General features: G+C 35.8%; 2 protein-coding genes across 4 annotated transcripts; both read left to right on the top strand.

Annotated features, from left to right (window-relative positions):
* The first annotated feature begins 526 nt into the window (after positions 1-526).
* On the top strand, positions 527-17,037 carry LOC149957518 (protein GUCD1). Of its 3 annotated transcripts, none has more exons than XM_090165598.1 (9): positions 527-783; positions 9,874-10,075; positions 10,714-10,782; positions 12,302-12,401; positions 12,464-12,555; positions 13,192-13,303; positions 13,380-13,422; positions 15,337-15,411; positions 16,501-17,037. In XM_090165598.1, the coding sequence occupies exons 2-9, from the start codon at positions 9,993-9,995 to the stop codon at positions 16,599-16,601; spliced, it is 675 nt and encodes a 224-aa protein (XP_090021724.1). In that variant the 5' UTR covers positions 527-783; positions 9,874-9,992; the 3' UTR covers positions 16,602-17,037. The 3 variants fall into 3 exon arrangements, with proteins under 3 accessions (XP_090021724.1, XP_090021725.1, XP_090021726.1); XM_090165599.1 differs by lacking the exon at positions 527-783 and adding an exon at positions 9,777-9,796; XM_090165600.1 differs by lacking the exons at positions 527-783; positions 9,874-10,075 and adding an exon at positions 10,330-10,435.
* LOC149957519 (hydroxyacyl-coenzyme A dehydrogenase, mitochondrial-like) lies at positions 760-7,435 on the top strand. The gene is made up of 2 exons (XM_090165597.1): positions 760-1,174; positions 6,598-7,435. Exons 1-2 carry the CDS (start codon positions 902-904, stop codon positions 7,264-7,266), a joined length of 942 nt encoding a protein of 313 aa, XP_090021723.1. The 5' UTR covers positions 760-901; the 3' UTR covers positions 7,267-7,435.
* Positions 17,038-17,279: the final 242 nt, after the last annotated feature.

Genomic DNA, 17,279 nt, shown 5'->3' on the forward strand with positions numbered 1-17,279 from the left:
CATTGGTATTCTTGATTTGATAGGTTTATATGAGAGAAAAATTTGTATATATAAAGCAAAAAAAATACATAATTGATAGTTACCTATAAGCCATTTATTGAAAAATTGATTCTGATACTATCGTAAATTTTTAACTACTAACTTAACATGAGTTAAGTTATATATATAGACACAAAATCTCGGAAATTTTATTTATTCATTGAGAGTTTACCACAATCTATTGAATCTCAATCGCCAAAAATCTATACTTTATTTTGTAATTTCAAAAATGAGAGAAAATTGATAGCATCTATTATATTTTGATAGGGAAAATAATTATCTGGAGAAGTGTGCCAACTTTGTTCTAAAGTAAATTTTCTGAGAGAATTGTCAACCATTTGTTCGATTTAATTTAAAAAAAATTGGTTCTTTAAAAATTTCGTCAAAATCTGAACCCCCCCCCTCCCCGGGATTTCCTCAAGAACGTAAATGACATTTGTTTCTTATTCTCACTGTTGCTCCGATGAAGCAAACCCTATAAAAAATTCCGTTCCCTACTTATGAAAGGGGCATATGGGAAGTTAGTGTAGTCCATTCAAAATGTTATTCACTGAAACGTGCGTCGTGGGTTCAGCCTAACTCAAAGCTAGTTTCACAGCGTCATAATAATTTGAGGTTTTTTTTCACGGAGTTTTCGTTATCTAGGTTTCGTTATCTATCTCTTCAAACGAAACGTTTATTATAAATCGCGCTTATTTCACTAAAAGAAGTAGCGGCAAATTGTTAAAAAGAGATCAGCCTTCGGTACGTATAGTTTGCTGTCTTCCGAATCTATCTAGTCTAGCTTTTCGCACTTAGGCCTCGGTGTTAGATCTACTCGGCGAGAGAGTCAGACAGAAGCAGAAAGTAACGGTTGTTCACAATGGCCCATTCAACGGCGTCGCTCTTTATTAAAAACGGCATTAAATATAATGACATTTTTAAGAGGAATATTTCTAAAGTAGTTGTGGTTGGGGCTGGTCTAATGGGCTCCGGAATTGCCCAAGTGGCGGCCCAAACTGGGCACGATGTCGTATTATCGGATTTGTCGGAAGAGCTTCTTAAGAAATCATCGGCGAGCATTCGAAAAAGTGTCGAGAGGGTGGCGAAGAAACAATTTCCCACGAAAGCCGAGGATGGACAAAAATTTACCGAGGTAAGGAATAACTTTCTCCTATAATGTCATGGAAGTCATGTTATTTTGATGTGTTTAATATATGTACCAAGCTTTATTAGACGGGTTAAAAACGAAAAAGTGTAGTGGTGTAAATTGTACGCAATAAAGCTACGTCTGCAATTGTACAAGCTTCCCCGTTCACGTGGATTAACCTAGAAAAGCTCTAATACTCTTGAATATCGGAAATAATTTTTGCATTTATTTCGGAATCTCGAAAGAAAGTTACCATAATGTCGTCAATATTATTCTCAAGTTTTAAGTGCCATTATTTCTCATTTTTTTAATAAATCAAACTTGAAACATTCATTTTCCTGCGTTTGCGAAAAACTTGAGAACAAAAAATTATTCGGCCTAACCTTGAGATCATCTCAAGGTTTACGGGATTTGTTTTCCCCGTTTCATAAGGAAGCATTTACTTTTTTTATTTTCCGAGATTACTAATACATTTAGTTCGTTTACTCACAGGGGGCCTCAACATTGTGAGCGTATGTGCGGTACAAGTAGTATTTATTATTTTAACATTCGGGTTTGCATGGCGTTTTAACGACGTCGTCGACAATCTGTAGATTATTTTCCATTGTTTTGCGTTGTTGTAAAATGAGCTGAAGATGAATAAAAATAAACCCACTGTTTATTTTTCCATAAATTAAAAATATAATTATGGTGTGATACCATTTGATTAATTTTTGTTTCCTAATTTTTTGCCAGTACAAAATAATTATAATATAAAATAAAAATAATAAATAAAATAAATATATAATATTTTACACATAAATTCTTAGAATCCGTTACCTAAAGAACTAAACCAGCTAATCTCTTAATGCACTTCCGCTTCATTTATTATTGCGACCACGATTTAGAAAAACAGTATAAAAAGTACAGAGTGTACGAAGTTAATTTCCAGGTTGTAAAATTTCTCTCAGGAAACACAAAGCATTTTATTAAAAATCGTTGGGAGAAAATTCCCACTCCGAATTGGTTGAATTAGAAACACTTATCTAATTAAGGGAAGATGACGCTATGATGTATGGGAAGCAGGGCTGTCTGATTTACATCACCAGTTATACTTCAATCTGGCAACATTTAAATTCAGACTTTCAGGCAAACTAACTTAAATTTAGTTTTTAATTAGAAATTTAATTTCATTTAATGTGGTTAACGTTATCGCTACACCCACATTATTAATTGATCAGAACAAAGAGGTATAAAACGTTTTAAAAATAAAAATATATTAAAGCAGATAAATCCGATTCAAATAAAATTAAATAATTAAAAATGAAAAAAATCAACAACCGAAGAACGAAAAATCGAGCTATTTTTTATTCGTTATAAATATTTTTTTTTATTTGATTTCATTTATTATTTTTTTAAATTTATAATACATTTTCATAATCAATTGACATTTTATCTTGTATCGACCTCGGAAATTAAAATCAAATATGTTTATTAGTTGTATATTGTTTTCATACGAATTTACAATTATATTAATTTATTAAATCATAATAATAATAATAATAATTGTTTTCACAGAAAATTTGGAAAATCATATTTTTTTTATATATTTTTGTATTGTTTATACTTCAAGGTATTTATTGAAATATATTATGTAGCATTGTCAATTAATTAAACATTTATATTAAGTTCAATAGAGTAGTGTCAGTGCTACATCACGCAACGTCACCCATGCTTTTTCCTATAGAGAAAAAAACGCGCCCAAAATGGCGGCCATGGCCAAAGCTACGAGGTGATACTACTCTATTTTAGTTCGCGTTGTCGCTGCACCGAAATTTTTATTTAAATTGTCAAAAAAGAGTTAAAAATTCTACTCAAATAAAATAATTTATTTAGACTATATTTTTAAAACCTTTTACGTAAATTTATGGTCCCTGTTATAAACGTGTGGAAAATAAAATTTTACAATTTTTTATATTCTGAAGTGGTAAAGATTATTCTCGAGAGGTGGTTCGATGGTACGGTTGGAATATTTGGGAGAGCTAAATATATTCTCGGACGCCGACTGAAAAACGTCTGAGAACTTGACTAATAACCGTGAATTGAGGAAACGATGAATTTAAAATTAAATAACACTTTAATATCTTAACTATTTTCTACGCAATACTTCGCGATACAATGGGGTCCCTTTGCTGGGACAGCTACTTAAAAATGGTCTTTGCTTTGACCGCTCTCAATCTCAACAGATTTTCCGTTATTAACGGTCTCTTTTTTAAAAACCATCTTTTTAAACAATATTACTATACATCGAATAAATACCGCGAGGCGCGCGCTTACTCGCGACAAGGCAGGGTTTTTCTTTTTCTTTTTAATTATTTTGCTAGCATTTTTACGTTATGAAGTTGCAATTTACATGTAAAGGTTATGAATTTAATATAATTTTGAAAGTATAAAGGGAAAAATGGGGCGCGTAAGATACTATTTTACAAGTGGAGCTCCAATTTAATCTCAAACACCGTGTACACGCATAATCGTCGAAAACCTTTCACTTTCATTTTTTTGGGGTCGGGTTTTCCTGAAACTTGAATGTCGGGTACCGTGTCTCCTTTTATCATAAACAGGTTTAGTCCGCCCTAAGAAACTCGTACGGTCCATCTTGGTCAAGCTAACGTTAAAAAATGAATAGGGGTCTTAAAGGATTTTATAGGAATTATATTTCTAAACATTATAGGATGTTTCAAGAAATTAAAGGATAAAGTTCCATAAATTTTAGATATTTATTTAGCTTCAGAATTCGTGATGGAAAACTGTCACTTTTAAGCGGCCAACTATTATCAACCATTGAAAGTTGGCACCTTAGCGCCATCTATACTTGTTGCGCGCACAAAGATTGTAAATGTATGTAAAATGTTAATTTCGTAAATTTTGGATACAATTATTGCTTTTTTGAACCTGAAATTTGCATATAATATCTTTTCTTTGTGAAAAAAACTTCAGTCCTTTATTAAATAATAAATATTTGTGACCTGTATATTTTTTAAAATTTGACAAAACAAATTATGTGTAATGAATTACAATTTTTGTAGGGGCTCTCTGCTATAGTTTTTTCGTACAGACTGTTTGCCCTACAAAAGTTCCCCCATCACAAGTTTTCCAGCGTGGGCTTAATATTATCAAGTTTTTTTTTCCTGTTAATGAAAACGAGGCGAAAGTGTTTTGAAGTAGAGGCCTCCTTTCAAGCGTGACTCGTTCCGTCGCGAGCCCTGCGGCACCAAATTCTGGCCAATCTTGAATGGGAAAAAGCCCGTCGTTATCTAATGTTGGCTGGCGACGACAGTTTTTGACATACATATTTTGTTTGACCCGACACGCAACTTTCACCCAAATTCCGAATAAATGGACTCTAGGTGTACCGTTTTGCCCCCCCCTCGACCTCTCTTACGGCGACTAAACGCAGCTGGTTTATAGTACAACAGTAGAACCACATCTACACTCTACATTCGTTGCGTTACGAAGTGGTATTTAACAGATGCTGAAATCTGAATAATGGTAATTAATGTTATGGTATAAAATGAGAAAAGTCGTAAATAATGGTAAATATATTTTGGTGAATTATTTACAGTATTTAAAACTTGAACCTACATTTAGGGCTAAGAAGGATTTTCTTGATTTCATATATTATTATACAATATAACCCAATATTTCCATTATTTACCACTCTTTACCAGTGGTATGCACAGTATTTGAAAAAAGTAGTATATTTGGAACACCGACATCAACCAATATTTTTCGACACTGTAGACCTTAATCCTTTAAAAAAATATATTACCGTGTTAAATGGATAAATAATTGCACAAGTGATGTTTTAAACGGTTAGCGATGCCTTTTCTATGGGGCGACAAAAAAACAAATTTATTTTAGAAATCACAAAGGTTTTTCCGGTTTGACGGGACGGCGCACAGTGGGGCAAACTGAGCCCAAACCTGGTCAAAATTAATACCTCAAAAACCGTTTCCTATACTAATTTCAAATTTTTACTCGAGATAATTTTTCAATGACCTTGAAGAAACGGTTCAAGGTCATCGATGTTATCATTTTTAATTGTCCCCCAACACGTGTTAAGTGCCACAAAAATTTAAATTAGCATAGGAAACGGTTTTGATGTTATCGCCATGGATCATTTTTAAATTGGGCACCCTTTTTAATTTCATATATCTTTTGAAAATCTGTACAAAAAATAGAAAATAGGCAAATATTGGCAAAATTTTTAATCGATATTGTGATAAATAATGAACATTCATGAACTTAAATCAAAAATTGTAACTTAATCTACCTGAATTCATAACTAAAAGTCACATTAATTCTAAAAGGAATATATTAGGAATATATATAATGTCGTTTTCCAGAATTAACACTATTTGAATTACGCGGCTTTGTATAATAGTTTCATAACTCTAAAATATCGATATCTACTTGGTATTGATATTTCCAAAACTAAAGTCTGCAAAAAAAATATCTTTACCTTTTAAATCAAGCCTGAATATATACCAAAAACTATGCCAAAACTCCTACTTAAAATTTCTAAAAAAATTCTACTACTTCTAAGGAGCCTGGTGGATAATAAAATTTTACAGTCAAAAATCAAACACCGGTAAAGTGAGCGGTGGTTTATAAACAAATATTATAAATAAAAATAAAATTCATACGTGCGATTTATTTTTTTGACTTTTGGCCAGGTTTGGGCTCAGTTTGCCCCACTGTGCGGCGCACCAAAGTTTTGTGATATTTAACAAATGCCTTTCTGCAATTATAGAAATAAATCGGATGCTTTAAGCTGTTTTTGGAATTCGTTTTCAGAATTAATAGTAGTACCGGAATTATTTTTTAACCGGTAATAACATAAGTAACATAAAAACCCTAAGTATGACAATTAGGAACAACATGTCACAATTCCCCCGATGCACTAACTATTGGCTGCTTGCTTGTAGCGTCGTAGGCATACGTCATAGCTAAATCCCACCTTTTTAGGCCAGCAACTACTTCTGTTGTACCTTAATTTCCATACAAATGATTTAAAAATAACTGAATTTAACCGATTCTTACTGTGAAAATATTTAATACGAGGAGTCCGATATTAGTCAAAATCCCGTACACTCTAGAGAAAAAATGATTTTAGAAATCTTGAAATCCTTTTGAAAATCCCGAAATCTGGCCGAAAATAATTTCCAAAATCTAGAAAGCAGCTTTAAAACGAGAAATCAACGAGAAAATTGTGTTCTGAAATCTTAAAATCAGTTTTTTCTGAAATCACTTTGAGATTAAAAATCCCGTAAGCAAAATTTGCAAATGTTGTACCCCTCGATTAAATAACTAGTCAGGGGCGTATATTTCCTTCGCCGCAATTCCCAAAAACAGCTTTTGTATTTGACCAGTTCTAATCTCTTTCGCAGGACACTATCCGGCGAATCAGCTTGAAGACCAACGTCGAAGATGCCGTCAAGGACGCCGACCTGGTCGTCGAAGCCATCGTGGAGAACATGGCAGCTAAACACAAGTTATTCTCGGCTTTGGACAAAGTGGCGCCGCAGTCAACCATCTTCGCCAGCAACACGTCCTCTTTGTCCATCTCGGAGATAGCTTCAGTGACCTCCAGAAAGGACAGATTTGGCGGCTTGCATTTCTTTAACCCGGTTCCGGTCATGAAACTGGTCGAAGTCATCCGCACTGACCAGACGAGCGAAAACACCCACAACACTTTACTGGAATTCGGAAAGAAGTTGGGGAAAGTGCCGGTCACTTGCCGCGACACCCCCGGGTTCGTCGTCAACCGTCTGCTCGTGCCGTACATGATGGAAGCGGTGCGCATGCTCGAACGCGGAGACGCGTCGGCCCGGGACATCGACACGGCCATGAAGTTGGGGGCCGGGTATCCGATGGGGCCCTTCGAGCTCAACGACTACGTGGGCCTCGACACTGCCAAGTTCATTCTGGACGGATGGCACCAGAATTTCCCCGACAACCCTCTCTTCCAACCCATTCCATTACTGGACAAACTAGTCGCCGATGGCAAGTTGGGCGTCAAGACCGGAGAAGGTTTCTACAAATACGACAAGAAATAATTGACGCCTGGACAGAATGATTTCATGTTTTTTCTGTAACTGATATTTTTGTATTCGCAGAGTCACTTTTTTTTTACGAATACCGATTATTTTGCTTTAACAATCTTTCGTTATTTAAATTTTGTTATATTTTATTATCCTAGATTAATTAAAAAATCTTCCATCATTTTATGGTTTTGGTGATTCAAAGTCGGGTGCTTGAGGCAATTCCTTTTAGGTTGAATAGGCAGAAACATGTCATAAGGGACGATAACAGAGATTTCATTTTCTCGCGCGCGAATTTTGACCCCCACATATCTGAACCTGTTGATTTCGTTTGAAGTGATAGCTTGGACAGCTTGACCAACGGCTCAGACGGTTTTTGAATTGTACAATATCCTAAATTGTCGAAGCGGTCACTCAAGCTGTCAGAGCTGTCAATCAATTGGTCATAGATGTCAGTTAAGCTGTCACTCATCAAAACATCGAGTACAGGATTAGAGGGCTATAAATTCGCCCTGTTCTCTGTCTTTACGTGAATAAGCCTTTTCGGTGTACATAGGGCCACTTAGCGGTCAATACGAGAAGTTCATAAACTGCTCAATTTTCGTAGACCTGCTAAGCAGACGCTTTGTGTTTTATAATAGTAGACGAAACACCAGCAGTTTATGCACTTGATTTCCGGTTAGCTCCAACTATCCTGTGAGGCATTGCACCCGCCGAACCTCTCACTACATGACGGATACTAGTCTCGCTTTAGATTTCTTGACTTAAATTGATTGAAATCAGTCAAAACAGGTCCTAAAACAATTTAAATACAATTTAAATCTGAACAAACTAAAACAAATTTATTGAAAGATCGATTGATTTGTTTTTTATTTAAAAGTCGATTGATTTGATTTTTACAAAAAATTCAATCAATTACCAATCCTGTTAACTTTGGCTTAAATCAAGTAAAAATGTCCACAAATTTTGGAGCCGCGCCAGATTCATTCGTGCTATTTGTGAAAGATTTCTACCGTTTGATGGCGCTCAAATGTTTTCCCGAAATAAATTTTACCGAGTATCAGACTTGTAAATAGCAAGGATTCCACTGGACTCGGACCCCTCCGCCGATCTATTTTTTCGACGAGTCCAGGACTCTACCCTCTTTCTTCGCCCCTCCCCCTCGTTTAAATTTATATGTTCTTTATTCTCTCTTTATTCCTCCATATTATATTCGAAAATAAATGGCACCTAACCAGGCAAAGCCTATAAAATTTTTATGGTAATTATAAAAGAGACAGTCAGCATTATTTCATTATATATTCCCAACATCAAAGTTTACATATTTTCATATATCATCGTGATCGGGTAAATTAAAATGCTCGTAAATATTATCACAATTAATTTAACCATTAAATCATGTATTTCTGATTAAAGTCTTAGACTAACGAAGTATGGAAATTATTCCCCACACGGGCCCGACCTGTTTAAGTTAAAAGAGGTTTTTCCCTGGTAGGACCAAGTTTTCAAAATTTTTCATTGGTCATTGTCAATTTCTATAGGCCTCACAGATAAGTAGATAGGGGAGCTCTAGCTCCGTTGGGAGTCTAACTAATATTCGGAGGCCTGAAATAGTGGCGATCAGTATACACTATACAGATGCCTCAAAGAGAAAAATAATTCAACTTTTCATTTAATTCTCGAAATTTTCCCTCTTTTTACACAGCTAACGATATAATTTGAGGGAGTCCCGTGGACTCTTTACCCCCTTCTAAAGACATATTTTTTTAGGAGTTCCATCATTCCCATGATTTTTGTCAGGGGTTTTTGACGCGTGGACTGCCACTATTTACAAGTCTGCCTAGTATACACTCTTTTTAGAAACGTTTACTGGGCGCCGCCATCATCGTATATACAGGCCACCGATGAGCAAGTGCTCTAGCCCGGAAATTTGACTGTACTAATGGGATTACACGTAATCTTTGAAGTCCCTGCCTTTGGCAGTGGTAATCTTAGCGTAATCCGGTGTACAGACTTTCTAAGAGTGGTTAGCCCCTCGGTTACACATATCTCACCCGGATTAATCAGATGGACGAACGGACTGAATTGTCTCACACGTAACAATCACATATATAAAAAAAATAACGACGCCAGTCTGTCTCTGACCAGCATTCGAATAATGTGCTAGGATTCACCAGCTTTTTGCGTTCTGGGTTCTTATTGTTATAAGAGTTTAATCTAATCTGACAAAAGCGAAGCTAAAATAAAAGTACATTTCCCCCCTGATTGCCACTGCGACTGATATAATCTTATCGGTCAAACCTCACGTCAGGCTGCCAGCTAAACGGTAAGTTCAAGGTAATATAATATGAAGTATCGATATTTTCTACTTCGGGAGAATGAGACTCGGTTGAGGAGATTTTTAGAGTCGTTCTAACAGTAAGCTCCTCCCCCCTGATCCAAACCAAGTCAGCCCGGTATCGCATTGCTTCCCTGAAACGGACTTTTACGACACGATTGAAGAATAAACGAGTGCTTTCACGTTTTGAATATTTAATAATAAGCGGTATGCTTTTCGGATTGATAACTTATCAGTAGGTGTTTTTGTTCAGCAGGCAACTGTCACTTTTTCCTCTTATTCAGATTGCAATATCGAACGTAACCAAGATGGGTATTCGATGGAATACTTTGGAGCACTCATTTTGATACAGTCGGTCGGTTTTCCTGTACCCTATTAGTGCTCCAACGGATTTTTCGAAAAGATGAAAGTGCTGATGAACTTACCTCACGTCGAACAAAGACACAGCTGGGATTGTGGAGTCTCTTCCGTGGCCATGGTCTTGAGGTACTAGTATTTTTATCGGTTATGCGACCATGGTTTTGAGGTACTAGTATTTTTATTGGTTATGCGACCATGGTCTTGAGGTACTAGTATCTTTATCGGTTATGTGACCATGGTCTTGAGGTAATATTTTTTTTATCGGTTATGTGACCATGGTCTTGAGGTACTAGTATTTTATTGGTTATGCGACCATGGTCCTGAGGTACTAGTATTTTTAGTGGTTATGCGACCATGGCCTTGAGGTACTAGTATCTTTATCGGTTATGCGACCATGGTCTTAAGTCTCGTATGAGAAAAATAAAAACAAATACAGATCTTTCTGTAGGGGCCCTGGGCCTCGTGGATGCGCCACTGTTACCAGAAGTATGTAATTCCTCTAATGAAAGAAGAATTTTTATTCATATGGTGCCACCACCCTCCTATACGCATTGTAACGCGGCCACCTGAATTAAAGGCTTTAAAAGTCGCTTGATGACTTAGGCCTAAGGTGGTGCCTTGGGTATTAGCCTAGCTGATTATTATTATTATTATTATTATGGGTAATCATCCAACACGTCTTTAATTGTGTCTTTAATAACGGGATCCATAATAGGAATTAACGAATATAGGGATACATTTATTGACGAAACTATTATTTACAGCTCTTCGAACCGGATGTACTTAAATGCGAATTTGAAAGGAGTTTCTAAAGAGGAAGGATTCCTCAACAGGTATGTTCACAGTTCAGGCGCGGCTCCAGAAGGGGGCCATGCCCCCCCCCAAATTGTTGATATTGAACAAGTGTCTGTAATTTATTTAAAAAACAATGACGTTTGGTTTTTGTATGCGAAATAAATAATTTATATAGAAAAACAATTTAACCATTTTAACTTAAATTAAAAACAATTATTTTTACTAAATAAAAATAATTTAATATGATTATAAACCAAGATGATGATCCCTCCTAAAATGTTTGAATGTAGCCGCGCCTTTCACAGATTCAACTTAGCCTTAAAGCCTCACGCCTTGTGCCATACTATCACTGGAAATGTGTAATATATATCTTACGAGGGAAATACTCATCTTACTTAGTTTCTAATGTTAGTCTAAAAGTTAGATGTTAGAAATTCGTTATTATAGTGACTTGGTAAAACCATTTAATCGAAAAAATATAGTTCATACCAAAATAAATATTCCTACTTTACGTTTAATTACGGAGTAATACATTATGTAAATATTTGAGATGTAATTCGGTGTACCAATCCTTACAAGGAGACGATCCGAGGTGATTTTTTGTACCTTAAAAAACTTGCAAGGGAAAAGTTGCGACTAGCTTTCGTTTTGCCATCGCAACCGAAAACGTTTTTGACAACATGATTTGGGATTTTTCCATTGAAAAAATTTAAAAAAACATTTTAATTTATTTCAAAAATTAAATTTAATCAAGAATAAATGGAATTTGGTCAATTGGGGGACCCTTAAAATCCTTCAGATTCCCATGTTATTTTCAATGGAAATAATTCCAAATCATGTTGTCAAAAACGTTTTCGTTTGCCATGGCAAAACGAAAGCCCGTCGCAAATTTTCCCTTGCAGGTTTTTAAATGTACATAGAGGTGTACACTATACCTGAATTTGAACAAAATCGGTGATTATCACCTCGGGTCGTGTCCTTGTTAGTTTGGCGGGAAAATGTCTTCCATTGAAAAGTGTCTTTATAGAAGTTGAAGGTACACAGGGTCACCAATACGTCACTTTCTTCATAACCATATGTCAATGGCAAAAGGTTGTATGTATGGCTTGTTTTTAACGTAACTAACGCCAATATCCATAGCTTAAACCTGGGGAAAAAAATGTTAAATTCGCTGAAGATCATACTTCCTTTACCAAAAAAAAAGTCAAAAAGTACAAATTGGAATACAATGTCTTTTATTTGAATAAGTCTCTCGGAAATATAATTCTTACGATTTTTATTATCCACTATTGTCCACCTCAGAACACTTGAAGGTATATACTTCTCTCAGGGCCGTTTTAACCCTTCCGTAGGCCTTGGGCAAAAATCTCTCATTTACCGACTTTTCGGACCTTCGTATAGGCCCCCTATTATATGGAATCGTAGGCCCTAATGTCTCCTAAAATTTTCGTAGGCCCTAGGCACTTTGCCTAGTCTGCCTTATGGATAAGGCGGCCCTGACTTCTCCCTCTAGACAACACTTATAAACTACTGAGATATTTTGACCTTTTTTTAAAGCACATGGACGATTGATCTGTGTTACCTTCTTTCCCGATTCAAAGTGGCACACCAATTCTGCACGAAAACGTTAGGAGTTCACCCGCAGTATAGTAAACAAGTGAGCCAGCGCGTTGTCAAATCCCTTAAGAGCATTGCAGTTATCTTCCCTATTTATTTCAGACGTTCTACAAAAAGGCGCTACTGAAGGATGAAACCCGAGTTCAAGAGAGGTTCGCCAATGCCCAAGCATCGGGGATCGATGTCCGACAAAAGTGAGTTGCCACTATATCTTACCATTAAAGCATAAATAACATAATTGCCGTAACTATGACACTTCCTATTCTCCTAACGCTAATTTTCTTGTTGATAGTCGGTTTCACCAATGACAAGGTAAATCGTAACTGGGCTAAGAACTTTCCCATATTTTACCATAATTGAGACATAAGATTACCACTTGGCTAAAGACTTTTAGCTACACAAAGTTTTTGGAACTGCCAGGCTGATTGAAAATTTAAAAGTTTTCCACAGTTAAAAAGAATGTAGAATTATAGAATCGTGCTATTTAATTGATTACTATTATTATTAGCTTTAGTTCTGCAGGTACAGTGTAGTTAGTTTTGAATTTGAGATCTAACGCGTTTAGGCTCGTAATTATCTCCATCAATTTAACTAGTCAATAATTTTTCCAATGTATAGCTAGTTTCCTGTTTCCAAACTTCCCGAACGTTCCCAGACAATCACTAACCAAAATCGTTCTGTGTCATACTCATGGCTTCGTTGCACTTGTATTACCAGATATTTCTTTTAGTTGCATATTTTTAATAGTATTTTAACTAGTACCTCGTCACTTTATATTTTTGAACTATAGTAGGTAAACACTATGATTGATTATGGAAACTGAATTTCAGATCAGTGAATCTACAAGATATCTTAGAGCACTTGGACCACAATTTACCGGTAATTGCTCTTGTCAACTCCTGGCAATTGAACTGCAAAAACTGCTTCTCATCGACGGTGCCAGTATGCATCTGTTTCACTTATGCATCAGAATTGTAAATTGCAATTGTCATAACGCCATGTTTTTCATTGGTTTTAGGTACTTGTGAAATCAGTTTTATCGAAAACCTGCTCATACCAAGGTAAAAGCTCAGTTTTGGCTGAATGCATATAATGTAGAGTTAATTTATATTTAGTGATAATGACTATGTTGAAATAAAATTTAGCGTTTCTCCTGCAATCCACCTTTCGGTTTGCCATTACGTTCCTCGCTATCTCATTGGTTCCTGAAAACTTACGTCGTCCGACGCGAGTGAAACACACGACCACGGATCTTCTGAACCTAATCTCCCCAAATATGTTCTTAATATCATATTGTTAGGTTTTTCTGATGAATAGTTTTTGTTTAAGAATATAAAAATTATACGTTAAATACTCACTGACATGGAAAATCTCTAAACCTATACAAAGAAGGAAACGTTTTATCATATTGGTAAGAGTAAATTAGGTGACGTATGTCTTGGAGTTGGGTCGGCTAGTGGGATAAGCTACAAAATAAAACTAATCGAAGTGCAATAATTTACTCCTTTTCGATTATCATAAAAGGCCTCACTTTCTGACAATTTGTTTTTATCGCAATACCCCTTCGATAGTGATCGTACGGGGACCCCGACCCGGTAAGTCGGGATTCCCCGGGTTTTTAACCCAGACCAACCCCAACCCGACTCGGGTTTTTTTTGTAGTCGGGTTTTCCAAATAAAACAAAAATTGAATAAACGCCCGAGCGAGCGCTTAGCTACTAACAAAACGGAGAAGAATGGGGCAAGCCAGCCGCCTATTCTCTCAGCGACTTCTCTCGTTTGAAGGTACAAAGGTCGCGTCATACTCGCCAGGCTCGCCTCTCGCTAGTCACAAGAAGAAAATCTAACCCAAGCGAGGCGCTGTCAAAGGCTACGTGTGACGCGGAGGCAAGCGAACGCAAAACGGTGACGAAACCCGTAATTCAGTCTGTCTTGTGAGTAACTCTCAGTTAAACTTTTGAATGTGAAGAATAGAAAGTGTCACACTTATGGAACAATATTATACACTTATGGTTTTACTTTTACTTTTAAATAGTCGGCCGTTGAAGCGAGTACTCTCGTCACTTTTGTAATTAGAAAACGCTCAAAAATAAAAATTCCAAAAACCCCGACCCGAACCGGTTTTTCGGGGTTTTTTCTTTCCCCGACCCCGACCGCGACCTAGATGTCACCCCGTACGATCACTACTCTTCGAATACAAGTAATCTGATATATTTATATTACAATTGTAAGTGATTTAGTGTGTGGCTCGGTGTGGCTATAGCCTTCTTGGAGTGGGATATATTTGTTTCTTTATAGTTAGAACCATGAATTTATTGATATACAACCATGAATATAGAATTTAGACAGGTCGCCTTACTACGATGTGGTTGTCGTAAAGGCAGGAATAAGTTAATTGATTTTTATGACGCACTCTAATTGGCCCGAGAATAACCTATGAGTAATCTAATTTAACCAAGCAATAGTTTCAACGCCGTGGGCCGGGGAGTTAAGTCGTGCCCCGGCGCCACGTTGATGCCGTGAATAGTATAGCCAGATTCATGGTGGTATATTAATAAAATCTTGATACGCAGGGCCGTATAAAGGCGTGTGATATGGCACAGGGCCCCCGTCTTCAAAATAAATGTGTTTTCAATTTTTATAACATTATTTCAAGTTAAAAAGTAAGGTCTGACTTTTTTAGGCGCCCCAAATTCTACTTCGCACAGGGGCCCTAATAGTGTTAATCTGGCCGTGTTGCTACGTTGTTCTACTCTTCATAAACACGTTTTAAGCAGGTTTTTTAAATATTTTCAAACCGGTGACTGGGGAAATATTTTTAAAACTGTTCTATTGTATCACCTTGTGTACCACAGACATTTCCACGAAGGTTTTACATTTTGACTAGTCTAATATTCACATTTACATACTTCTTCAGCCTTATATTACAAAAGCAGAGGCACGTTTCATCTAAGTTACTTTTCCTTCTTTTCGCAGGTCACTACGTTGTTCTTTGTGGCTACGACTCATCATCTAAAGAAATATTTTATCGAAATCCATCCAGGAAGAACCGTAAAATACATTTTAAAATTAAATATAAAAATATTTTTAAATTAATTTTGAAACTTTACATCTGAGGGTGGGTCCTTTACTACAAAACATTTTTAAATTGTACTTACGTCGTTAGTGGAATCATACTGGCCGAGTTAGTATGTATCGAATAGATATATTCAGTCTTAACGCTGGTCGTGGCTAGATATACAGCTGATGCGAAAAAAAAACTACACGTTGATCATCGCGAGAGTTTAATAAGAAAACTAATTAAGTTACGTGTCAAAGTTCGCCTGAAAAAAAATTGCTGGAGACAAAACTTGGAAATGAAAGGGAAAGCTTTCTAAGCTTACTTTATTTCAAGGCCAGTAAATTTAAAACGTTTATAAAAGTGGCTTACTTTTAATTTATGGTAATGTAGATTCTTGTGAACGTAATGATAGTTGTTTAAGTAACTTATATAATGTCGTTGAAATAAAAAATCAGTCTTTTTCACAACTCTACAATGTCGAAAACCGATAGAAGGACATAAACAAACCAGACAATGTTGCGTACGACGTTATGCCTCATGATCATATTTAGTTTCATTTTGTTTTATTAGATGGCGCGGATATGCGCGATTCCACTCTAATGGCGGCCTTATAGATGGTAGATCTCCCCCCAATCCTATCGTGGTTCTAGTCTCATTTCTATTTCTATGGTCAGGACAAACAAACACTAAGAAGATCTATCGTTCGCAACTACCATAAGGCCTATAAGCTTAACAATAATACGTTAATAATTAATTATATTATAAATGTATTACATAAATATTAATACATTATTAATATTAATTCACTATTAATATTATTACACTTTTAATATTATTACACTTTTAATATTAATACACATGCATATTATCACACTAATATCAATGCATTCATATTAATACATTAATATTACTTAATTAATATTACTAAATTAATATTATCACACTGTTAATATTATCACACTATTAAAATTAATAATTAATATGAATTTTTTATTAATATACTAATAATATACTAACAATGTATTAATTTCTTTACAATGATGTAATTTATTAATTTGCATAACTTTTCAATCTTGCAGAGGTGTGCGTGGCGCGTTACGAGAGTTTTGAAGAATCTCGAAAATGTTTTGGAACTGACGAAGATCTGATTTTTATTTTGGACCATTCGTACCAGCAGTGAAGACAGGTTTAAGATCGATTTGCAAACTTTATACGAGTGGAACATTTTTACGACTAGACTAATCCGTTGTTTCGCGCATTTAAAACTGTAGTAGCATTATCAATTTTGTGGGCTATGGTTTGAAGTAACATTAAGCATTTTTTGTGCTGTGGTTTGGAATATTAGGTTTGCTCTGCAAAGAAAGACGCCGGTTTCGAAGTTAAAGGGATCCATCACTCACAACAGGGGGAGGCATAGGGGTAACATAAAATCCAGACTTGCAGTGTGCTTGAAAACCAGTTTTTTCTGACCCCTATCCCCTTCCCCTGTTGTGAGTGAGGGATCCCTTTAGTTTTTCTTACTGCCAAAGTTTTGCCTTCACTTGTAAGACTTCCCAAACTCAGGTCACTCTTCAGAAAATTTGAATTTTACAGAATTGTTATGAAACTAATTTTATCAAAATGTACTGATAGTGATTAAAGAGTTAATGGTGAATACATAATTACTTTTCTTTAATTTAGTGATTGTAGGTTGTGATTTTGGAACCATTCACTCTAATCTTGGGCCGCGTTCAGTGACGCTCAACGAAGGGGAAATGGTGAATTAACCGTTGATCTCCGTTTGCAATCGTGACGCCACGTCTGTTGAACGCTTTTTTACGATTGTTTTAAATTTTATAAAATATCGTCTGTCGTTTCG

This window comes from Leiobunum rupestre, chromosome 2 (genome assembly GCF_980474605.1).
Source record: "Leiobunum rupestre chromosome 2, qqLeiRupe1.1.hap1, whole genome shotgun sequence".
Lineage (NCBI taxonomy): Eukaryota > Metazoa > Arthropoda > Arachnida > Opiliones > Sclerosomatidae > Leiobunum > Leiobunum rupestre.

What these genes read in the sequence shown, in the direction of transcription:
- LOC149957519 (XM_090165597.1), top strand. Translation starts at nt 902, where the DNA reads ATGGCCCATTCAACGGCGTCGCTCTTTATTAAAAACGGCATTAAATAT. An exon ending in ATGGACAAAAATTTACCGAG is followed by an intron (nt 1,175 to 6,597) that starts GTAAGGAATAAC and finishes TCTCTTTCGCAG; the next exon opens with GACACTATCCGGCGAATCAG.
- LOC149957518 (XM_090165598.1), top strand. Translation starts at nt 9,993, where the DNA reads ATGAAAGTGCTGATGAACTTACCTCACGTCGAACAAAGACACAGCTGG. An exon ending in TCCGTGGCCATGGTCTTGAG is followed by an intron (nt 10,076 to 10,713) that starts GTACTAGTATTT and finishes TATTATTTACAG; the next exon opens with CTCTTCGAACCGGATGTACT. An exon ending in GCTTCTCATCGACGGTGCCA is followed by an intron (nt 13,304 to 13,379) that starts GTATGCATCTGT and finishes CATTGGTTTTAG; the next exon opens with GTACTTGTGAAATCAGTTTT.